The sequence below is a fragment of the Sciurus carolinensis genome, chromosome 1 (assembly GCF_902686445.1).
Source record: "Sciurus carolinensis chromosome 1, mSciCar1.2, whole genome shotgun sequence".
NCBI lineage: Eukaryota > Metazoa > Chordata > Mammalia > Rodentia > Sciuridae > Sciurus > Sciurus carolinensis.
In genome coordinates, this window is record NC_062213.1 from 82,277,516 (window position 1) to 82,301,054 (window position 23,539).

At 35.8% G+C, this 23,539-nt stretch overlaps 1 protein-coding gene across 4 annotated transcripts in view; it reads left to right on the plus strand.

Moving 5' to 3' along the window:
• The window catches only part of Pxdnl (peroxidasin like), a 516,396-nt gene that overhangs the window by 248,141 nt on the left and 244,716 nt on the right, over positions 1-23,539 (plus strand). For all 4 annotated transcript variants that reach the window (XM_047523743.1, XM_047523761.1, XM_047523772.1 and 1 more), the window contains exon 3: positions 12,667-12,738. In XM_047523743.1, coding sequence (XP_047379699.1) covers positions 12,667-12,738 — 72 coding nt within the window. The remainder of the gene's footprint in view (positions 1-12,666; positions 12,739-23,539) is intronic.

Here is a 23,539-nt window from a genome sequence, read left to right on the forward strand (position 1 = left end):
GATATTGGCTTCATAGAACGAGTTTGGGAGGGTTCCCTCCTCTTCTATTTCATAGAATACTTTGAGGAGTATTGGAATGAGCTCTTCTTTAAAGGTTTTGTAGAACTTGGCTGAGAACCCATCCGGTCCCAGACTTTTCTTTGTTGGTAGGCTTTTGATGACCTCTTCTATTTCATTGCTTGAAATTGGTTTATTTAAGTTGTGTATGTCCTCCTCGTTCAGTTTAGGTAATTCATGTGTCTCTAGAAATTTGTTGATGTCTTCGAGGTTTTCTGTTTTGTTGGAGTATAGATTTTCGAAATAGCTTCTAATTATGTTTTGTATTTCACTTGTGTCTGTTGTGATGTTTCCTTGTTCATTCCGAATTTTAGTAATTTGAGTTTTCTCCCTCTTTCTCTTTGTTAGTGTGGCTAAGGGATTATCAATTTTATTTATTTTTCAAAGAACCAACTATTTATTTTGTTAATTTTTCCGATTGTTTCTTTTGTTTCTATTTCGTTGATTTCGGCTCTGATTTTAACTATTTCCTGTCTTCTACTACTTTTGGTATTGGTCTGTTCTTCTTTTTCTAGCGCTTTGAGCTGTAGTGTTAAGTCGTTTATTTGTTGATTTCTACTTTTTTTGAATGCGCCCCATGAAATAAATCTTCCTCCAAGTACTGCTTTCATAGTGTCCCAGAGATTTTGATATGATGTGTCTTTGTTCTTGTTTACTTCTAAGAATTTTTTTATTTCCCTCCTGATGTCTTCTGTTATCCATTCATCATATAATAGTGTATTATTTAATCTCCAGGTATTGGAGAAGTTTCTGTTTTTTATTCTGTCATTTATTTCTAATTTCAATCCATTATGATCTGACAGAGTACAAGGTAGTATCTCTATGTTCTTGTATTTGCTAACAGTAGCTTTGTGGCATAAAATATGGTCTATTTTAGAGAAGGATGCATGTGCTGCTGAGAAGAAAGTGTATTCATTCTTTGTTGGATGGTATATTCTATATATGTCATTTAAGTCTAAATTGTTGATTGTGTTTTTGAGATCTATGGTTTCTTTATTCAATATTTGTTTGGACGATCTATCCAGTGGTGAGAGGGGTGTGTTAAAATCGCCTAGTATTATTGTGTTGTGGTCTATTTGATTTCTGGAATTGAGGAGAATTTGTTTGACGTACGTGGATGAGCCAATGTTCGGGGCATAGATATTTATGATTGTTATGTCTTGCTGATTTATGCTTCCCTTAAGCAGCATGTAATGTCCTTCTTTATCCCTTCTGACTACTTTTGGTTTGAAGTCCACATTATCTGAAATGAGGATGGATACTCCAGCTTTTTTGCTGTGTCCGTGTGCATGGTATGTTTTTCCCCATCCTTTCACCTTTAGTCTATGGGTATCTGTTTCTATGAGATGAGTCTCTTTCAGGCAGCATATTGTTGGATTTTTCTTTTTAATCCAATCTGCCAGTCTATGTCTTTTGATTGATGAGTTCAGGCCATTAACATTCAGGGTAATTATTGTGATATGATTTGTATTCCCAGTCATTTGACTCATATTTGTTTTTGACAAGATTTGTTTCTCCTTTATTTGGCTATTCCTTTAGGCTAGTGCCTCCTGTTTCTGATTTGCATTGTTGTTTTTCATCTGTTCCTCATGGAATATTTTGCTGAGAATGTTCTGTAATGCTGGCTTTCTTTTTGTAAATTTCTTTAGCTTTTTTTTTCATGGAAGGATCTTATTTCATCATCAAATTTGAAGGTAAGTTTTGCTGGGTATAAGATTCTTGGTTGGCATCTGTTTTCTTTCAGGGCTTGGTAAATGTTGTTCCAGGTCCTTCTAGGTTTTATGGTCTGAATTGAAAAATCTGCTGATATTCTTTTGGTTTCCCTCTGAATGCAATTTGTTTCTTTTCTCTCATGGCCTTTAAAATTCTGTCTTTATTTTGTATGTTAGGTATTTTCATAATAATGTGCTTTGGTGTGGGTCTGTTGTAATTTTGTATGTTTGGAGTTCTATAAGCCTCTTGTACTTGGTTTTCTATTTCATTCTTCAGATTTGGGAAATTTTCTGATATTATTTCATTGAATAGATTGTTCATTCCTTTGGTTTGTTTCTCTAAGCCTTCCTCAATCCCAATAATTCTTAAATTTGCCTTTTCATGATATCCCATAATTCTTGTAGATTCTGTTCATGATTTCTTACCATCTTCTCTGTTTGGCCAACTTTGTTTTCAAGATTAAATAATTTGTATTCAATGTCTGAGGTTCTGTCTTCCAGGTGTTCTATCCTATTGGTTATGCTTTCTATGGAGTTTTTAACTTGGTTTATTGTTTCGTTCATTTCAAGGATTTCTGTTTGTTTTTTTTCAGTATCTCTAACTCTTTATTGAAATGATCTCTTGCTTCCTGTATTTGGTCTTTTAACTGTTGATTGGTGCGATCATTTAATGCCTGCATTTGCTCTTTCATCTCCTCTTTCAATGCCTGCATTTGCTGTTTCATCTCCTCATTTGCTTCCCTGATCATTTTAATTATGTACATTCTGAACTCCCTTTCTGACATTTTCTGCTCTGCTGTCATTGGGTTTTATTGATGTAGTACCTAGGTTTGTTTGGGACATTTTCTTCCCTTGTTTTCTCATATTGGTCAGCTGTCAGTGGGATCCTGAGATACTGCAGAATTCTGTATTGGCTTATAGTGTCCCGGTAGATTTCTAGTGTATCACCTCCCCGCCTTCAGTAGCCTGATGTCTTGGAGGAATTTGATAATGCAGTGCTTTCGAAGAAAGCTGCCCCTAGCCCCCTACTGGTTCCAGGGTTTGGAGCTGGCTCTGTGCGGAGCCAGAGGGGGGCCTTCACCGTGCAGCTGGCCTTGTGGTAGGAGCCCACCGCCGGAGTGAGGAAGGCTACCTGGGGAAGACTGTAGCTGCCCTGTCCTGCTCTGATAAGCCACCCCTATCTGTGCCTGCTGCCCAGGCCAAGTTTCGCCCAGTGGGGGAGACTCACCCTGTGACTCTATTTTTGTCCAAGTCTCTCAAAGCCTCCCCTTCTTGAGTCCTGGGTTCTGGCGCGACTGGAGATGCAGTCACCCTCTAGGCCGATCTTGGATCACCCCGTGGAAAGAGCCTGCGGCTGGAGTGGGCAGAGCCGCCTGAAGAGGTGTCTGGCTGCCCTGCCCTGATCCCAGAGGCTGCTTGAGGATCGAAGCTCTCCATTGGTTCGGGGACTTGTGGCTGGTTCTATGTAGAAAGCCTCTCACTAGGCAGTCTGCTCCGAGAAGCTAGCCTTCAGGACATTGTTTTTAAGAGCAAAGATTTTGTAGGAGGAATGGGTGGACTGTTAAAGAAAAACAAAAAACAAAAATCAAAAAAACTGTCCAGAGGTGAACACTTGAAATGTGGTTAGTCTAAATCAATGTGTTCTTGTGTCATACACTCAGATCACAAAGACATCTGAAAATAAGAGCATAAATATTTTAACTTTTTATAGTAAATACACACTAGAATGATAATAATTTAGATATACTGGGTTAGATAAATGTATTAAAAAGTCAATTTCACCTGGTTCTTTTATTTTTTTTAATGTGGCTACTAGAAAATTATAAATAGATACATGGCTTATATATTGCACTCAAGTTATATTTCTATTGGACAGTGTGGAACTAGAAGTAAAAGAATGGTTTTCTCTCCCTAAAAACCCTGCCCCTGTAAGTTTGGGTTAAGATTTTTATAGAGTATTATTTCTAGTAGTGGCAAGTACATTTACTCAAAGGTTTATTGTATTTTATTTTTCTTGAGTTATACAAGGACCAGAAGGATGAGGCCTCATGTGTTCATTGCAAGGAACACATCCATTCACACTGTTAGCAGTCGGTCTGTGAGAGGCGCAGGTTCACTTCCTTAAAAATGCACTGTAAACCAGATTGGTTGCACAGACTTGAAATTCCCGGAGGCTGAGGCAGGAAGATTGAGGCCAACCTTTGCCTTGGAGGGACCCTACCTCACAATAAAAAAAATAAAATTGAGTGGAATATGACTCAGTGGTGGAGTGTCATTGGGTTCAATCCTCACTACCACAAAAAAAAAAAAAAAAAAAAAACAGAACACATCAAAACAAAAACCCCTTCACCCCAAAAGTACCCCTACAAATCAAAACCAACCAAACAAAAAAGACAACAAAAACACTGCAGTAAGAAACAGATTCACATCATGAGCCTCAGTATTGTAAAAAACAATTTTTAAAATTAGTGTTGTTATAAAAAGTTTTGAAACAAAGTAAGACAGTTAAGGTTAAATAAATTTTAATGTTTCTTTAGGTCTAAAATTCTGTCAGGCTTTATGCTACAAGATAACTTCATCCCCTTCCCTAAGGTATAGTTAGTCCTCTATGGGTTCAACATCCTCAGATTCAACCAACCTTGGATGGGAAATATTCCAAAATAATTTTGTCTGTACTGACCATGTACATTTTTTGTCCTTATTCCCTAAAAAGTATAACAACTATTTACATGACATTTACATTGTATTAGGTATAAGAAGTCATCTAGAGAAGAGCTAAAGTATTTGGACAGATGCGTGTGGATTATATGCAAATTTCACATTGTAATTAAGAAGATACTTCAACATCCATTGATATTGGTAGCACTGTGGGGACCTAGAACGAATCCTATGTGGATACCAAGGAGTGACTGGATATGAGTAGCTTAAGAAAAAGAGATTTTCATTGTTAAATTTCAGTCATAATTTACCAACATATAATATTTGTGATCCCTTTTTTATACATGTATTTCTTTTTTAAAATTTTATTCATTTATTTATATGTGGTACTGAGACTCCACCCTAGTGCCTCACACATTGTAGGCAAGTGCTGTATTGCTGAGCCACAACCCCAGCCCCTGTGATTCTTTTTTATAGAAGGATCATGTAATCTTAGTTTTTATTTTAACATTTAAAATCATTTTAGAATTGATATGATTCATTACCGAACACTACATTTAAGAGCCCCATCACTGATCTTGGATTTTACAATGCATTTAGCAGATTGATGTTATCCTGTGTACATGACTTTGTGATTTTCTTTTTAATAGACTATTATTTACATTAATATTTTAATAATGAATATATCTGTATGTATTTCACATTTGCACTTATATCTTTTTTTTTGTATTATGTAAAGCATTATAATCATAACTCATTGGAAACAAATAGTCACATGGTCAAACATGGAAGAAAGGACAGAAAGGCTGGAAAGCTATCTAACCTAATTAATATTTTAGCAAATCTATAAAACTGCTCTTTTGATTTGATAATTTCACATTCTTACTCATCCAAATTATATTTAATTATTTTTCTAGATGCACATGTATGATGAAAGTTATTGTCATTGACTAGTATATGTTCTCATCTCTATCATACTTATATTCTAGAAAGAATATTTGTATTTTATATGGTGGAAAGAAAGAACATAAGAAAATGTAAAAATACAGGTGTTTTCTCCCTTATAATAGCTACCCTTAATTTTTTTGACTTTATGATAGTATAAAAGTCATGCATTCAGTAGAAGCAGTATTTCAAATTTTGAATTTTGCTCTTTCTCCAGGGTAGTGATATGCTCTCTTGTGATGCTGAGCAGCCATGACCAGCTGCAGCTCACAGTCATGATTACCATGTATCAAAAAAACTTTGTCTTGGATGAGTTTGTTTAACTCTCAGCTAATGTAAGTGTTCTGGGCACTATTAAAATAGACTAAGCTAAGCTATGATGTTTGTAGATTTATTCTGTTTAATACATTTTTTACTTACAATATTTCCAGGCTGGGCACGGTGGCATACGCCTGTCATCCCAGCGACTCGGGAAGCTGAGACAGGAGAATCTTGAATTCAAAGTCAGCCTTAGCAAAAGCAAAGCTGAGTAACTTAGTGAGACCCTGTCTCTAAATAAAAAAGACACAAAATAGGATTGGGGATGTGGCAGTGGTTGAGTGCTCCTGAGTTCAATAAGCCCAAGTACCTTCCCCTAAACCAAAAACAAAAACACAAACAAAAATAAACCATTATTTCCAGTTTATTACAGGTTCATAGGAACATAACCCCACGGTAAGTCGAGAAGTATCCATACTCCCTATCTGACCAGGGACAAATTATAAACATTTAAATATTCTAAAGTTTGGGGGGTATTTACCAAAATTAAGTAACTATTTCTGAGTAAAAGTGTTTTTAAATTTTCCTCATGCATATTTACATTTTTTTTACAATTGATACATAAACAATCCTTGCTAATCATAGAAAAATTACGAAGATAGAGAACAATTAGAATCAAATGATAGCATTACAGTTGCACTAAAATGAAAGTCATGTGAGTATGTATATTGTTAGTACTATACAAGCTAAGAGGTGGAGATGTTTGCTCTGTGCATTGGGAGACAACAAGAGTTGTTGTATACATATTTGTATGTATGCATATATATTATATCTAGATTTTGGAATAGTAAAAAACTTGAAATCATGATGTCTTACCATGAAGATCTAAAACTGTTTAGAAACCTAAAATTAAAGGTAAAGTTTAAATATTAGTAATGGACTTTAGGAATTAAATGTTTATTTATTTACTTATTTTGTAGTGGTGTGGATTAAACGCTAGGGCCTTATCCATATTAAGCAAGTGCTCCCCACTGAGCTCCTTCCCCACTCCTAGGAACTGAATAATGTAATAAGCTAAGGTTAACATGATTTTGGGGGTAGGTTTTTCACACAGTTCTAATATGTTGACTATATTATAAGAAAGGCAACACTTCATTGGTTTTGGTACAGAAATAAAAACACCCTCCATTTAGTTACTTCTCATGATAGTAATTATTTGTGGTAAGTGAAATCATGAGCCTGCTGCTGCTGTTTCATCAGTACCCTGTTTCCTGGTTTTATAACACACTGAAAAATGCTTTACTTCTACTTACTTTCCTTTTAAAGCATCGGTAACTTTCATAATTATAAAGGGTGAAAGTCTAAAAGAGTACCTATTATCACCATTATTTCAAAGTACATTTTAAGAGTGCCATCAAGTCTTTTTAGGTATAAGATAGAAATGAGATATCATTATGGGAAATGGGCAGGCAAAAATATCAAGGTTGGTATAGAAAATAACCGCATAATGCAAACACTCACAGTCAACTAACAAGTGGTTAGAAACAGTAAGTAAGTGTAGTAAAGTAAGTCACAAAACTGTTGTTCAAAATCCTGTATCTCTACTGCATTAAAAATAATTAATTAGGAAGTATGTTGGAATAAAGGATTTGATTAAATAAAAGATGAAAATAGTATGAACAAAGTTAGTAAAACATACATTTCTGTGTTGGTCAGTTTTGAAAATTTAGTTCTAGCACATATTATAAGCTAAAGCTGAAGTTTTTGCATACCAAGAATTCTTAGCAAATTGATAAAGGTAAATGATGAAATAGAAAAATGGAACCAAAGATGTGTTCAGTTAATTTACTGACCAAGAAATAAATGGCCATTAATGTAAAATTTCCCAATAACTATATCTTTCTTTTGCTTCAGTCTTAGAATTTCAAAAGATAAAGAGAATTTGGATGTGTTGGATTTTTGAAAGAATTTGTCCCTCAGAGAGATTTCACATGCATATCTGCACTTTACTTTGAGGAATATGCACAAAGTGAAAAGTTGATAAAGTCACTAGATAATGAGTTTGTGCTCTTTAAATAAAAACGAGCCTGATTCCTTTGGTTTTATTCCCCTGCTCCGTTTTGAACTGCAAATGATTTATATGGTGCCTAAAATAATATAAATATTTTTCTGTGGTATTGGCAATGATAAATTATCCAGAGAGTCATTACTGACTTTGGCTACGAATCTCTTACTTGGTAACAATGCAAATAACTTAGGAGTCATAGATATTGCTTATTGAAAGTTTTACACTCTGTTTATTCAGGACACATGGAAATGAAATGCACAACCTCTCCATGCTAAGGTTAGCTGAACTGCATTTTTGGAGAATGTCCAAATGAAAAGTAAGCATAATCATAATGTGCAAAAAATAGATCAACATTAGTACCACTTACAAAAATTCATACACACACATACACACAACAACAACAAATAAACCTGTTTCACTTATGTTTAAATGTAGTTATAAAGATTTACTTTCATAGTAAATCTTGGTATTACCCCCAAGTAGATATTCCATGTGAAATGCAAGTCAGTTCTATTTTTCTTGTTTTCCCTGTTGATGGTTTACTATTTATTTATTTTTAAATTTTAATTAACATGTATTAATTATACATCTCTATTGATTTCTTTGGGATCTGCTGCTAGAGAGTTATTATGTTCTTTCAGAAGCATCTTATTACCTTGCTTTTTCTTATTTCTTGTGTTCCTATGTTGAGATTTGTGCATCTGGTGGATCAGGTGTCTCTACCTCTTTGTGGAGTGACCTGATCCACCATAGGGGCACCACACCCATTGTAGGAGTAGCCACATAGTGAGCACCCACTCTTGTGTGGGCCTTTCCAACTACTCTGCCACAGTGTGCATTGTGTTCAAAGTCATTAGTCACAGCCAAAAAAGCTGTAGGGGGACAGCACTATGATACCCAGCTGGAATCAAAGTCAGCTTGGCAAAAACCAACACACCAAGACACTCCTCAGGAGAAAGTCTTCATTAATTGTATTGGGTCACCCCCATTCACATGTACCCAGGAGTAAGGGACAGACAGAGCCAAGAGTTGTCAGGCCCCCCTCCCATGCTACTGTGACAAGGGCAGCAGTGGAAACCAAAGTGCACCCTCCCCACCTTGTCAGTAACAGGCACCTGAGTGCAGCACAGTGGGAATCAGCAATCAGGACCACGTGGGTACCTGCCTTTGGTCCCAGCACTGGTGTGAGTCCACATGTGGCTGATCACACCCTTGTTCTCAGAGGGCAAGGACCCTGCTCCTGGTTCCCAATGGAACCTCTGTTCTCTACCATCCCTATAGTGCAGGGCACCCAGTGGGCTTATATTGCAATCTCTCTGCTGGGCCAAGTTGGATTCTTGGGGCAGTTACCACTGAAACCAGTATAGCAGAATGTCTGTGGAGTCCCAGAGATGAGATATGCAGGGTTTCTGATCACTAGAACAATCCAAACAACAATAGGTCCCTTTTCAAGATGGCTGCTGGTTGCAGCACCCTGAGTGTTCTTAAGCAATGATGTGAGATCCTTTTCCAAAACAAGACAACTGTGCCAATTTCAGGTTACTTACCTAATTGGGCTATAAGCATGTAAGGATTGCAAAGCTTTCCAATTGCCAGCATCCATACTGAAAGAGTTTGCCAGGACTCTCTCTTTCCCCCTTGTCCCTGCAAGGGAGTGACTCCCCCTCCCTCACCTATGTGGAGTTGGGTTGGCATGTGGCAGGAAATTTTGTTTCTCTTACCATGCTGCTGTCCCATGTCTCTCAGTCTCACAAGGCTCCAGTCTTTCTTGTGCTGGTTGTCAGCGTTCTCCCAAGTTTACTCACCTCAAAATGCAGCTACATGCTTGTTATTTTGGTTCTTTTTGGGAGAGGAGGTGAATGATGGGTGCCTCAATTCAGCCATATTCTTATTTTGCTTTTTAAATTTTTAATTTATTTTTTATGGTTTTTCACTTTGATGAATTCGTAACTATACAAAACATATTTATTTTTCATGATAACCACTTTTTATTTTTTTCTCAAATATTTTCAACCACACAGTCTACATTTGTAGAGTATCAAATATATGAGTGTGCATGCTATGGGAAGGCACTCAGTGCTCCAGAAAAAACAGATCATATGAAGAGCTAATGCAGGTGATACAATGATCCATTGGTCTAATGCTGTTTCCTCTTTTCCCCAAGGGTTTCATCATCAAGCTAATCAGATATCTTGTCTTTAGAAATTATTTTCCTTTATTTCCACAATAAAAATGTAACATTTTTCTTCTAAATTTTGTCTGCTTCTTTTTTATTCCTCTTTGACATTGTAGGCAATATTAGGATATTGAGCACAACCACAAATTTGCTTGTGTTGATTTTTGGTGAAAGGGCAGTAGATATTGTTTTATGTACTGAATTTCTGTACATTCACTCATACATTTCAAATGCATTTTCTTTATAAAAAAAGCAAAAGAAAAATAATAGAAATGGTAGTTTCTATAATTTCTTAATCAGAACAATGCTAGAGAAAGAATCCATCCATTAAAATTATAATACAGATATTTCGATGGAAAACATAGTCCTTTGAATAAAGTGCAACAAGAAATATGTGTTTGTGACTGGAAAATACATTCAACTGTGAACCATTGTAATGGACATTTTTTTTGTTGTTAGCAATAAAAATATTTTCAAAACAATCTGCAAGTTAAATTGTTTGATCTCATATTTTAGATTACTTATATTCACAGTGAATTTTAATGTTAAAATATAAAGACCTCTCAACAATTATTGGAAGTTGCATGTTTTACTTTTACCACAATTTAGATAATTACATAAGAATATGCAGAAATATAGGTTTCTAGCACCTTTTATATATTGAAGAGAGATTAATTATGATATGTAGTATCTCTTCCTTCTCTCAGTTGTGGTTTTGAAAGAAAATTAAGCACGGAAGACCAAAAGTATCTTCTGTATTAAACACATTGACTTCTTTCTCTTAAATACCACATCCTTGGGAAAATTAAGAAAATAGTCACAAATTGCTTCTGGTGGTCTGTAGTTTATATGAGATTGAGATTACATATACCAATCACATTACACACATCACAACAGAAGTGCAAATTACATACACACACATACTTTGTGTATGTACTACAACATTGGAATAATCATTCTCTAAATAGAAATATTTTTAAGAGTAGTTTTGGGACCTAATGAAAGTATATTAATTGGTTTGGAACAATAGAATGAGAAGAGTGTACAGAGAGAGTAAATGACAGATTCTCTCAGGACGACATGTGTATCTGGTATTAATCAGACATTAACTAGCTATGTTGCTTTCAGCCTGCTTAAAAAATTTCCTGAACACATGGTGGACTATAAATTTTATTGGAACCTTGACTGAAGCTAAGGAGTATCCATGACAATTGGCATTATCTCTGGTTGGCATTAGTTCTAATGCTGTAGATGGATTGCTCTGCCTCCCTGATGGCCAGAACATTAGGCAGTCAGTCACAAATGGTGAGGGGTGGCTTGGGTGACATCACCTGGAGTCAGATAGTGGCTTCAGATGCTGTATTGGGGAACTTAGCAGTGAAGCCTGTGGTGAACAGGTTAGGAACAGACAAGACTGGGGATCTGTGGGCTTCCTGTGACATTGTATATAATGACTAAAATGATCATTCTGTCAAACACTTCTGTTTTCCTAATCATTCAAACACACACACACACACACAAACAAAAACAAATCAAAATGTTTTATAATACACTAAAAGTGAGTCCTCTGGTTGTAGCTATTAAGAAGTTTTCCTAGATGCCCTTCAATTGATGAATGGATAAAGAACTGTGGTATATATATACAATGGAATATTACTCAGCCATAAAGAAGAATAAAATTATGGCATTTGCAGGCAAATGGATGAAGTTGGAAAATATCATGCTAAATGAGATAAACCAATCCCAAAAAACCAAAGGCCGAATGATCTCTCTGATAAGAGGATGTTGATACATAACGGGGAGTGGGAGGAAGGCAAGAATGAAGGATGGATTGTATAGAGGAAAGAGGGGTGGGAGGAAAATAACAGATTGAGACAAACATTACCCTATGTACATGTATGATTACACAAATGGTATGACTCTATTTCATGTACAACCAGAGAAATAAGTTTTATCCCATTTGTTTACAATGAATCAAAATAAATAAATAAAAAAGAAGTTTTGGGATTTTTCACTATTAGATGATCTTCAAAGATAAGTGTACCAAGCCAATTAGCAAACTTTCCCTATACATTTAGATATGTCACCATAATCTAAATTTGAAAGAAATTTCAAGTGTATTTATCCAAAAAAAAAAAAATGACTTTCATTTGCCAGAGTACTCTTTTCAAAGCTTTCAAAGGTACAGAAAGGTAATTTTCTGTAACTTGGTTTACTGTTCAAATCCAATTTAGTTCTGCCACCTGTTATTTTTCTCCTTGGATTTTTTTTTGTAGAAGTCATTTTTGGACCCTTTGATATCACTGTATAATAAGAGCCTCACATCCTATGGTGTAATTGACTCTGGATTTGATAGCTCAACAAATACACAATGAGAGTCCATTGTGTGCCAAAAACTGTAATGTTTATTTTTCCAAGGAAGCTGCTTAAGCCTAAGTGTTTGCAGCTCTCCATCTGTTTGTTTAGGAATATATCCCTTTGTTACCGTAACAATATTGATAATTTTCCTTTTAGATGATAGGCTTCAGGAGATCAAGAATTTTGCCTTTGGGTTTTTGATGTTCTTTTAGCGATATTTTGGGGATAATTTAATAAACGAATTATTTCTGAATAAATATTAAACCACCTTATATAGAAAATTAAAATTTCCCAATTTAGTGAACCATGTCACCATGTCAGTAAATATTTTATTACAGTACGAAGCATTACATTCAAAAGTGGAACTGTTATAATGTTTGCAGATCAGCTTCCCATTGTGGAATCATTCATTTGTTTTCTTTTTCTCTCTTTAGTCTTCTGAACAACAATCAAATCAGAAAGATTTCCAGGACTGCTTTTGAAGGACTTGAAAATTTGCTGTATCTGTAAGTTCTAAGAAAAACCAACAATGGCTTATTATGTTGATGGATTATTTTCCCCTTTTTGGTTGTTTTAACCTAAGTAATTCTTCAGCTTCCTGAGAAGTACTGGCAAACTTGAAACAGAACTGTTACACGTACATTTCTAAGCACAGCAAATTGTTACTTTCAATAGATCATGCTTCTGCGGACATTTGAATATTTATGCACATTTCTATCCTTCCAGCCTTGACACACAATTCTAAATTGGAGAAAAATAAAAGCAAAGTTCAATTAATATTTCATTTTCATATCTAACTAATCAATAATTATAAAAAATCCATAAATCTGAAAGGAGCTTTATTTTAATAATTCAGTCATCAAAGACCTTTTAAGGCTGGCGAACACATTACAATTAGGAATGTTAATGAACTTGGGTAGGAGCCAAATTTCGAAAAATATAGCTTATAAATATGACAGTTGGCAATTGTCATGCTTTTGATGTATTATTATTGGTGAATGGAATAAAAACATTTAATATGATTGCTCATTTAGATCAGAAACCAATGCATATTGATAAATCAAATGTTAAATGGTCAAGACTGGATAGCTTCTGTGGGAGGCTCAAGAAAGGACACTGGTTTCAGTTAGGAGTAAGTGCTGCAAATTTCTTTTTAAAGAATGTTAAAGAGGGCTGGAGATAAAGCTCAGTGGTAGCGGACTTGCTTGGCATGTGCCAGGCCCTTGATTTGATCTGTAGCACTATCAAAAAAAAAAAAGTATTAGGGAGGTAACTAACATTTTTACTCAAAAACGTCCATTTGTAGATTCATTAAGAATTTTGTTTAAAAAGTTAAAATAATTATTTTATTAAAATAAAATGCTGTCCCAACTCTACTCTAATTTGTACATCTGTAGCACCTTTCCAAAGAACTGGAATTCCCATTATATGCCAACCCAAAGCTTCATAGTTTTTTTATTTTCAAATAAGATGCCCCAACCATAATGTGCAAGGTCTCCCATAACTCTTTCCCTCTTGGAATCAATCATTGATATTTGCTGCCCTAATGAATCATAGCCAATCAAATGGCAGGTGCATGCCATTCTTGATCTGTATGTTTTACACATTACTAAGAATCTTTAGATCGCAGAGGGAAATGAGAAGGAGGCAGGTATGAAAAATGGTGGAATGAGACAGACATCATTACCCCATGTACATGTATGATTACACAAATAGTATGAATCTACATCATGCAAAACCATAGAAATGAAATGATGTACCCCATTTGTGTACAATGAATCAAAATGCAGTCTGTAAAAAAAAATAATTAATAAAAGAAAAAAAAGAATCATTTGAACTTTTAGACCAGTGGTGTGAAAAGTCTGCTCTTTCTTAGTAAAGGAGCCAGACTTTCTCCCTGTTTTTCAGTTCATTTCTGGCCTGTTTTCTGTATTTACTGGCATGTCAAAAGTAACTCCCTTACAGTAAAACAAAGTAATAGACAAAACAAAGCACAAAACCCTATGACTTTGTATAGAATGGTTTAGAATAAATTTCATTATTAGTGCTAATACTCAGGAAATCTAGATAAATTATAGTTGTTAATAGGAAATTAATTTTGGATAAAATGTTCAGTGTTGCTGAGGTTGGATCAATTACATGCACAAGAGTACCATATGGTCTCTCTGGGATGAGAATAAGAAGAACATTTCACAAAACTTCTATTCAAAGCTCTGACAAGTTAAACATTGTTTATTAAGTGGAAGATAAGTCTCTGGGCTTCTGAAAGGTAAGTGACTTATGAAAAGGAGGGGATAATTTATAAGTGTGTATGAAGCAGTAGGTGATGAGCACTCTCCCATGGCCACTTCTGTGCATCTGTCCATGTTTTTCATTAACATTACCAAGTGAGTATTGCTTCTCAAACGGGAGAAGTTCATATACAGAGGGCTGTAGGCTAGAAGACCCACTCAATGCATATGAAATTCATCTGTCTTTTCTTTGCATTTCAACCTCAAATCCTTGTTATTTTATTTCTTCAAACACAATAAACACATGCATACCACCCCCTCAGTCTGTGCATATGACACCAATTATTTTTTCCTGGACTATTTTGCCAGGCATGGTGTCACTGTACTCCCCATTACAGGAGACTGAGGCAGCCTGAGCAACTTAGCAAGACCCTGTCTCAAAATAAAAAAACAGAAAGGGCTGGGGATGTAGCTGAGTTGTAGAGTGTCCCTGGGTTTAATCCCCCATACCAAAAAAAAAAAGCAACATTTTTCCTTAGTTAAATCTCCACTTTAATATCATGTCCTTTAGGAGTCCCTTTGAGTCAGTTAACATTTTTTTTTTAAACTTTCTCTCTCATGGTGTCTTGTTTATTTCATTTATTACATATATCATATAAGTTTGTTTTTCTTGCCTATTTGTTACCTTGTTTATTTTTGGATTTCCCCGCTGGAGTATGTAAAGACAAATGGCCCTGTGGTCATACTTCTCTTATTTACCACATTATCCCAGCATCTAGAACTAGTGTCTAGAACACAGCAACTGCTCACAAAAGATTTGTTGAACAGATGTATGAACATAAGGTGCTCACTAAATGCTTGATATTTGATTGATTATGACTCTTGGCTACGATGTGTTAATTAATCTTATGAGAGGAATGATAACACTACTATATGACTCAGATTTTTCAGCAAACTATGTGTTTATCCATTATTTATAGTGTGCCTTTTCCCAAGGATTTCCAGTGTTATATTATATAAAATTGTTATAATGTTTTCATATTCAGGAGTTCAATTTTCATTAGACTATATATACCAAAGAGCTTTAGTTTTACCTTGACAAACATAAAGGCTAGAATGTTTTTTTTTCTAAGACAAAAGCATTTCTAAACTAATGTGAAATTGTAGCATGTTTTGGTCCAAAACATATCATTGATTCCCTTGGGCAAAAACAAATAGAAGTATCCTAGGACAAATTTTGCTTTCAGATTCACACAAAAAAGTACAATTGTTTGAGAATATCCTTGGGAACTGTGGTTCATTTGAGGTTAGCTGAGTTTTGAAGCTAAGATATATTGAAGAAGTGAGGGCAAAATATTCCTGTTCTTTGGTTCAGCAAACCAGTATCTCTAATTAGCATTGTCAGTATTCATTATTCTTAACCGATTTTGAGTTCATTTAATGATAAACTCCAAAATAAAACTTATTTATTAAGAAGCATCTTGGTATTTTAGTGATAAGGATCTTATTACTTATCAGCATTGATAATTGAACAATTTTTTAAAAATAATTTTTTTTGGAGGGAAAACCCTGGCATATTTCTGCATGTTTGAGATAAATTAGGCATCATTTTTTAATATTTCAAAGAGGGGAAATTTATTCCATTTTCAAATCTGTGACTCTCTGTCTAGCTATGGTTCCCATTTTCTAAATTTGGTTTGTTCTTTGAGTTATAGCTCATTCCTTCCAACCCAGCCCCTGGGCATCTGTGTCCTCATTGAACTCTTGTTCCTGAATGCTACTCCCTGCGCACAAGCTCATTTTCTTAAACCAGGTCTTGATGTGTCACTTGCAATTGTGTACTCAGTATTTTACATCTTTTGTGAATTTATTTGGACTCTGCCTAATTTCTTTTGCAACCTATAGATAAAAAATTCACTATTTTTTTTTTTTTTTAACAGCTGGGCAAAAACGTCATTGAAGAATCTGATCTTTGATGATGTAACTTTGAGGGACTCAGCTCTCACCAGTTTTGGCTACACTCACTTATTCCCTGAGTTTAAAGACAGTCTTACAAAATGAGTGAAATTTGCATATGAGTCTTTGTTCGTTCTCTGTTAGCTTTGTCTCTGTAACAAACCTCTGCAGAATTTAGTGTCTTAAAACAAGGAAGAGTTTCTATTTTTCATGATTGATTCATGGGTGGCCTGGGCAGTTCTCATCTGCACTGGCTCAGGCCTTCCGTTTAGAATGGTTTCAGTCACACACACAGCAATTCCTCCATATCAGCTGGGAGGGCTTTTTCTTCCATGAGGCTTCTCTTTCTCTAGCCAGCTAGATTGTGCTTGTTCACACAGTGATTTATCCCTAATGTAGCAAGGATAAGTGCTTTTCAAGCCTGGTTTTTGCTGTTTTTTAGTGTCCCATTTGGTCAATCAAGCCACATGGTCCAAATATAATTCAAGCACAGGAAGATCTTGATGAGTGAAGCAGCAAAAATCATCTCGTAAAAGGTTATAAATCAGGGATGGGGAAATTTGTGGCCATTTCTGCAATCGACCACTTTTATGTAAGGACTAGAATTTTCTAAGAGTTGAGATTCAGATTGCAATCACAATCAAGCCCACTCTGGCGTTGTCACCAGGATGGACTTATCTGATGGGTATAGTAGGAGCTCCAAGGGAGAAGAGGCCAGGCCTATTCTGAGAGACACAAGGGGTGGAAGGCAGGTTAGATGTGATGGAAGGAGCAACACTTTTACTTAATTTTGAAAGGATATATGAGAAGAGATAAGAAATGATCTGTTATGTTTTGGTAATGGGCAGTATCTTCAGTCAATGAATAGAGTATGTTGAGAGATAAGACTGGTGAGTTTTATAAGGGCCACATAATAGGGGTAAAGGGTTTGCATGCCTGACTGCCTGCCTTCCTGTTTTTACCTCTTTCTAATCATGCCAAATCAGCATCCATTCCTACCACTCCACTAAAAGTACTTTGACAAAAGCCACTCGTGTTGTTAAACATTGATAGTATTTCTTTACGTACCACGTTTAATCCTGCCTCATGGTGTCTTATGTAAACCACACACCCTGTTGATCCCTTTGGTGCTCTTGGTTTTCCTTTTCCTGCTCAGTCTGCTCAAATTCCTTCATCCAGAGCTCTCTCCTCTATTGCCTTTCTATTGGTGAACATCGTTATCAGTCATTATCTGGATGTTGCTACCTCTTAAATCTTTATTTCCAGGACAGACTACTTTTATATTTCCACACACACCCATTGCCTTACTCAATATTTCCACTGACATGTTCCACAGGATCCTCAAACTTGACATGACAAATATAATTCCTTAACTTTCCCCTTCAAGTTCACTCCTTATTTTCCCTTCAAACATAATGCTTCTCATTTTGGGAAATGATGGCACCTTCATACTGAACTGAACAGGCATCTGAACTGAATTTCCATGCTGGCCTCCTCCCACTTCCTTTACCTCGATATCGAGTTATTTTTCAAGTCCTGTGGGTTCCATGTTACCATCATTCGTATCTTCCCTTTCTATTTATCTCAATTTGGCTACCTTACCTTCAATCCTCATTATCTATCTTCCCTACTGTTAACAAACCCTTTTTTCTCTATCCAAGTTTTTCCTTTTCTAAATCTCCAAAAGGTACTCAGTCATCTTTTAAAAACAAAAACTCAATCATGCCATTCTTCTTGGAGTTTTTCAATGGCTCCCCATTGTTTTGGGGATGAAGTAAAAATACTGCCAATATCCACGCAAGATTTTTTTTTTTTTTTTTTTTTTATTTATTTATTTTTTTTACGTTTACATAGGGTAATGATGTTTATTATATTTTTCCCCTCCCCCCCACCCCTCCCACCCCTCTTTTCCCTCTACACAGTCCTTCTTTCCTTCATTCTTACTGCTCTCCTTAGCCTAACTCTAAACCTAACCCTAAACCTAATGCTAGCCCCTCCCACCCCCCATTATATGTCCTCATCCGCTTATCAGCGAGATCATTTGTCCTTTAGTTTTTTGAGATTGGCTTATCTCACTTAGCATGATATTCTCCAATTTCGACCATTTGCCTACAAATGCCATAATTTTATCATTCTTCATTGCGGAGTAATATTCCATTGTATAATTATGCCACAGTTTCTTTATCCATTCATCAACTGAAGGGCATCTAGGTTGGTTCCACAATCTGGCTATGGTGAATTGAGCAGCAATGAACATTGATGTGGCTGTATCTCTGTAGTATGCTGATTTTAAGTCCTTTGGGTATAGGCCAAGGAGTGGGATAGCTGGGTCAAATGGTGTTTCCATTCCAAGCTTTCTGAGGAATCTCCACACTGCTTTCCAGAGTGGTTGCACTAATTTGCAACCCCACCAGCAATGTATGAGTGTTCCTTTTTCACCACATCCTCGCCAACACCTATTGTTGCTTGTATTCTTGATAATCGCCATTCTAATTGGGGTGAGATGAAATCTTAGGGTGGTTTTGATTTGCATTTCCCTTATTACTAGGGATGTTGAACATTTTTTCATATATCTGGTGATTACTTGTACATCTTCTTCTGTGAAGTGTCTGTTCATTTCCTTAGCCCATTTGTTGATTGGATTATTTGTATTCTTCGTGTAGAGTTTTTTGAGTTCTTTATAGATTCTGGAAATTAGCGCTCTATCTGAGGTATGGTTGGCAAAGATATTCTCCCACTCTGTAGGCTCTCTCTTCACATTTCTGATAGTTTCCTTTGCTGAGAGAAAGCTTTTTAGTTTGAATCTATCCCAGTTGTTTATTCTTGCTTTTATTTCTTGTGCTATGGGAGTCCTGTTAAGGAAATCTGATCCTGAGCCAACAAGTTGAAGATTTGGACCTACTTTTTCTTCTATAAGATGCAGGGTCTCTGGTCTGATTCCGAGGTCCTTGATCCATTTTGAGTTGAGTTTTGTGTAGGGTGAGAGATAGGGGTTTAGTTTCATTCTATTGCATATAGTTTTCTAGTTTTCCCAGCACCATTTGTTGAAGAGGCTATCTTTTCTCCATTGCATATTGTTGGAACCTTTGTCTAGTATGAGAAAATTGTATTTATTTGGGTTTGTGTCCATGTCCTCTATTCTGTACCATTGATCTACCTGTCTATTTTGGTACCAATACCATGCCGTTTTTGTTACTATTGCTTTGTAGTAGAGTTGAAGATCTGGTATTGCAATACCCCCTGCTTCGCTCTTGCTACTGAGGATTGCTTTAGCTATTCTAGGTTTTTTATTCTTCCAGATGAATTTCATAATTGCTTGCTCTATTTCTGCGAGGTACATCATTGGGATTTTAATTGGAATTGCATTGAATCTGTATAGAACTTTAGGTAGTATAGCCATTTTGACGATATTAATTCTGCCTATCCAGGAACATGGGAGATCTTTCCATCTTCTAAGGTTTTCTTGAATTTCTTTCTTTAGTGTTCTGTAGTTCTCATTGTAGAGGTCTTTCACCTCTTTTGTGAGATTGATTCCCAAGTATTTTATTTTTTTCGATGCTATTGTGAATGGAGTAGTTTTCCTAATTTTTCTTTCTGAAGATTCATCACTTATGTATAAAAATGTGTTGGATTTATGAGCATTGATCTTGTAACCTGCTACTTTACTGAATTCACTTATGAGTTCTAAAAGTTTTCTGGTGGAATTTCCAGGTTCCTCTAAATATATAATCATGTCATCAGCGAACAGGGATAGTTTGAGTTCTTCTTTTCCTATTCGTATCCCTTTAATTTCTTTGGTTTGTCTGATTGCTCTGGCTAGAGTCTCAAGGACGATGTTGAATAGAAGCGGTGAAAGAGGGCATCCCTGCCTTGTTCCAGTTTTTAGGGGGAACGCTTTCAGTTTTTCACCATTTAGAATGATATTAGCCATGGGCTTAGCATAGATGGCCTTTATAATGTTTAGGAATGTTCCCATTACCCCAATTTTTTCTAGTGTTTTGAGCATGAAGGGATGCTGTATTTTATCAAATGCTTTTTCTGCATCTATTGAAATAATCATGTGATTCTTAACTTTAAGTCTGTTGATATGGTGAATGACATTTATTGATTTCCGAATGTTGAACCAACCTTGCATCCCTGGGATAAAACCCACTTGATCGTGGTGCATTATCTTTTTAATATATATTTGTATGCGATTTGCTAAAATTTTGTTGAGAATTTTTGCGTCGATGTTCATTAAGGATATTGGTCTGAAATTTTCTTTCCTTGATGTGTCTCTGTCTGGTTTAGGTATCAGGGTGATATTGGCTTCATAGAACGAGTTTGGTAGGGTTCCCTCCTCTTCTATTTCATGGAATAGTTTGAGGAGTATTGGAATGAGCTCTTCTTTAAAGGTTTTATAGAACTCGGCTGAGAACCCATCTGGTCCTGGACTTTTCTTTGTTGGTAGGCTTTTGATGACCTCTTCTATTTCATTGCTTGAAATTGGTTTATTTAAGTTGTGTATGTCCTCCTCGTTCAGTTTAGGTAGTTCATATGTCTCTAGAAATTTGTTGATGTCTTCAAGGGTTTCTGTTTTGTTGGAGTATAGATTTTCGAAATAGCTTCTAATTATGTTTTGTATTTCACTCGTGTCTGTTGTGATGTTTCCTTGTTCATTCCGAATTTTAGTAATTTGAGTTTTCTCCCTCTTTCTCTTTGTTAGTGTGGCTAAGGGTTTATCAATTTTATTTATTTTTTCAAAGAACCAACTATTTATTTTATTAATTTTTCCGATTGTTTCTTTTGTTTCGATTTCGTTGATTTCGGCTCTGATTTTAACTATTTCCTGTCTTCTACTACTTTTGGTATTGGTCTGCTTTTCTTTTTCTAGTGCTTTGAGCTGTAGTGTTAACTCGTTTATTTGTTGATTTCTACTTCTTTTTTTGAATGCACCCCATGAAATAAATCTTCCTCTAAGTACTGCTTTCATAGTGTCCCAGAGATTTTGATATGATGTGTCTTTGTTCTCGTTTACTTCTAAGAATTTTTTTATTTCCCTCCTGATGTCTTCTGTTATCCATTCATCATATAATAGTGTATTATTTAGTCTCCAGGTATTGGAGAAGTTTCTGTTTTTTATTCTGTCATTTATTTCTAATTTCAATCCATTATGATCTGATAGAGTACAAGGTAGTATCTCTATCTTCTTGTATTTACTAACAGTAGCTTTGTGGCATAAAATATGGTCTATTTTAGAGAAGGATCCATGTGCTGCTGAGAAGAAAGTGTATTCATTCTTTGTTGGATGGTATATTCTATATATGTCCGTTAAGTCTAAATTGCTGATTGTGTTGTTGAGATCTATAGTTTCTTTATTCAATTTTTGTTTGGACGATCTATCCAGTGGTGAGAGAGGTGTGTTAAAATCGCCTAGTATTATTGTGTTGTGGTCTATTTGATTTCTGGAATTGAGAAGGATTTGTTTGACGTACGTGGATGAGCCAATGTTCGGGGCATAGATATTTATGATTGTTATGTCTTGCTGATTTATGCTTCCCTTAAGCAGCATGTAATGTCCTTCTTTATCCCTTCTGACTAGTTTTGGTTTGAAGTCCACATTATCTGAGATGAGGATGGATACTCCAGCTTTTTTGCTGTGTCCGTGTGCATGGTATGTTTTTCCCCATCCTTTCACCTTTAGTCTATGGGTGTCTCTTTCTATGAGATGTGTCTCTTGCAGGCAGCATATTGTTGGATTTTTCTTTTTAATCCAATCTGCCAGTCTGTGTCTTTTGATTGATGAATTCAGGCCATTAACATTCAGGGTTATTATTGTGATATGATTTGTATTCCCAGTCAATTGACTCATATTTGTTTTTGACATGATTTGGTTTCTCCTTTATTTGGCTATTCCTTTAGGCTAGCGCCTCCTGTTGCTGATTTGCATCGTTGTTTTTCATCTCTTCCTCATGGAATATTTTGCTGAGAATGTTCTGTAATGCTGGCTTTCTTTTTGTAAATTCCTTTAGCTTTTGTTTATCATGGAAGGATCTTATTTCATCGTCAAATTTGAAGGTAAGTTTTGCTGGGTATAAGATTCTTGGTTGGCATCCATTTTCTTTCAGGGCTTGGTATATGTTGTTCCAGGCCCTTCTAGCTTTTAGGGTCTGGATTGAAAAATCTGCTGATATTCTTATTGGTTTCCCTCTGAATGTAATTTGATTCTTTTCTCTCGCGGCCTTTAAAATTCTGTCTTTATTTTGTATGTTAGGTATTTTCATAATAATGTGCCTTGGTGTGGGTCTGTTGTAATTTTGTATGTTTGGAGTTCTATAAGCCTCTTGTACTTGGTTTTCCATTTCGTTCTTCAGATTTGGGAAATTTTCTGTTATTATTTCATTGAATAGATTGTTCATTCCTTTGGTTTGTTTCTCTAAGCCTTCCTCAATCCCAATAATTCTCAAATTTGGCCTTTTCATGATATCCCATAGTTCTTGGAGATTCTGTTCATGATTTCTTACCATCTTCTCTGTTTGTTCCACTTTGTTTTCAAGGTTAAATATTTTGTCTTCAATGTCTGAGGTTCTGTCTTCCAGGTGTTCTATCCTATTGGTTATGCTTTCTATGGAGTTTTTAACTTGGTTTATTGTTTCCTTCATTTCAAGGATTTCAGTTTGGTTTTTTTTTCAGTATCTCTAACTCTTTATTGAAATGATCTCTTGCTTCCCGTATTTGGTCTTTTAACTGTTGATTGGTGCGATCATTTAATGCCTGCATTTGCTCTTTCATCTCCTCCTTCAATGCCTGCATTTGCTCTTTCATCTCCTCATTAGCTTCCCTGATCGTTTTAATTACGTACATTCTGAACTCCCTTTCTGACATTTTTTCTGCTCTGCTGTCATTGGGTTTTATTGATGTAGTATCTAGGTTTGTTTGGGACATTTTCTTCCCTTGTTTTCTCATAATGGTCAGTTGTCAGTGGGACCCTGAGATATTGCAGTTTTCCACTATTGGCTTATAGTGTCCCAGTAGATTTCCAGTGTATCACCTCCCAGCCTTCAGTAGCCTGATGTCTTGGAGGAATCTGATAAAGCAGCTCATTCGAAGAATACTGCCCCTAGCCCCCTACTGGTTCCAC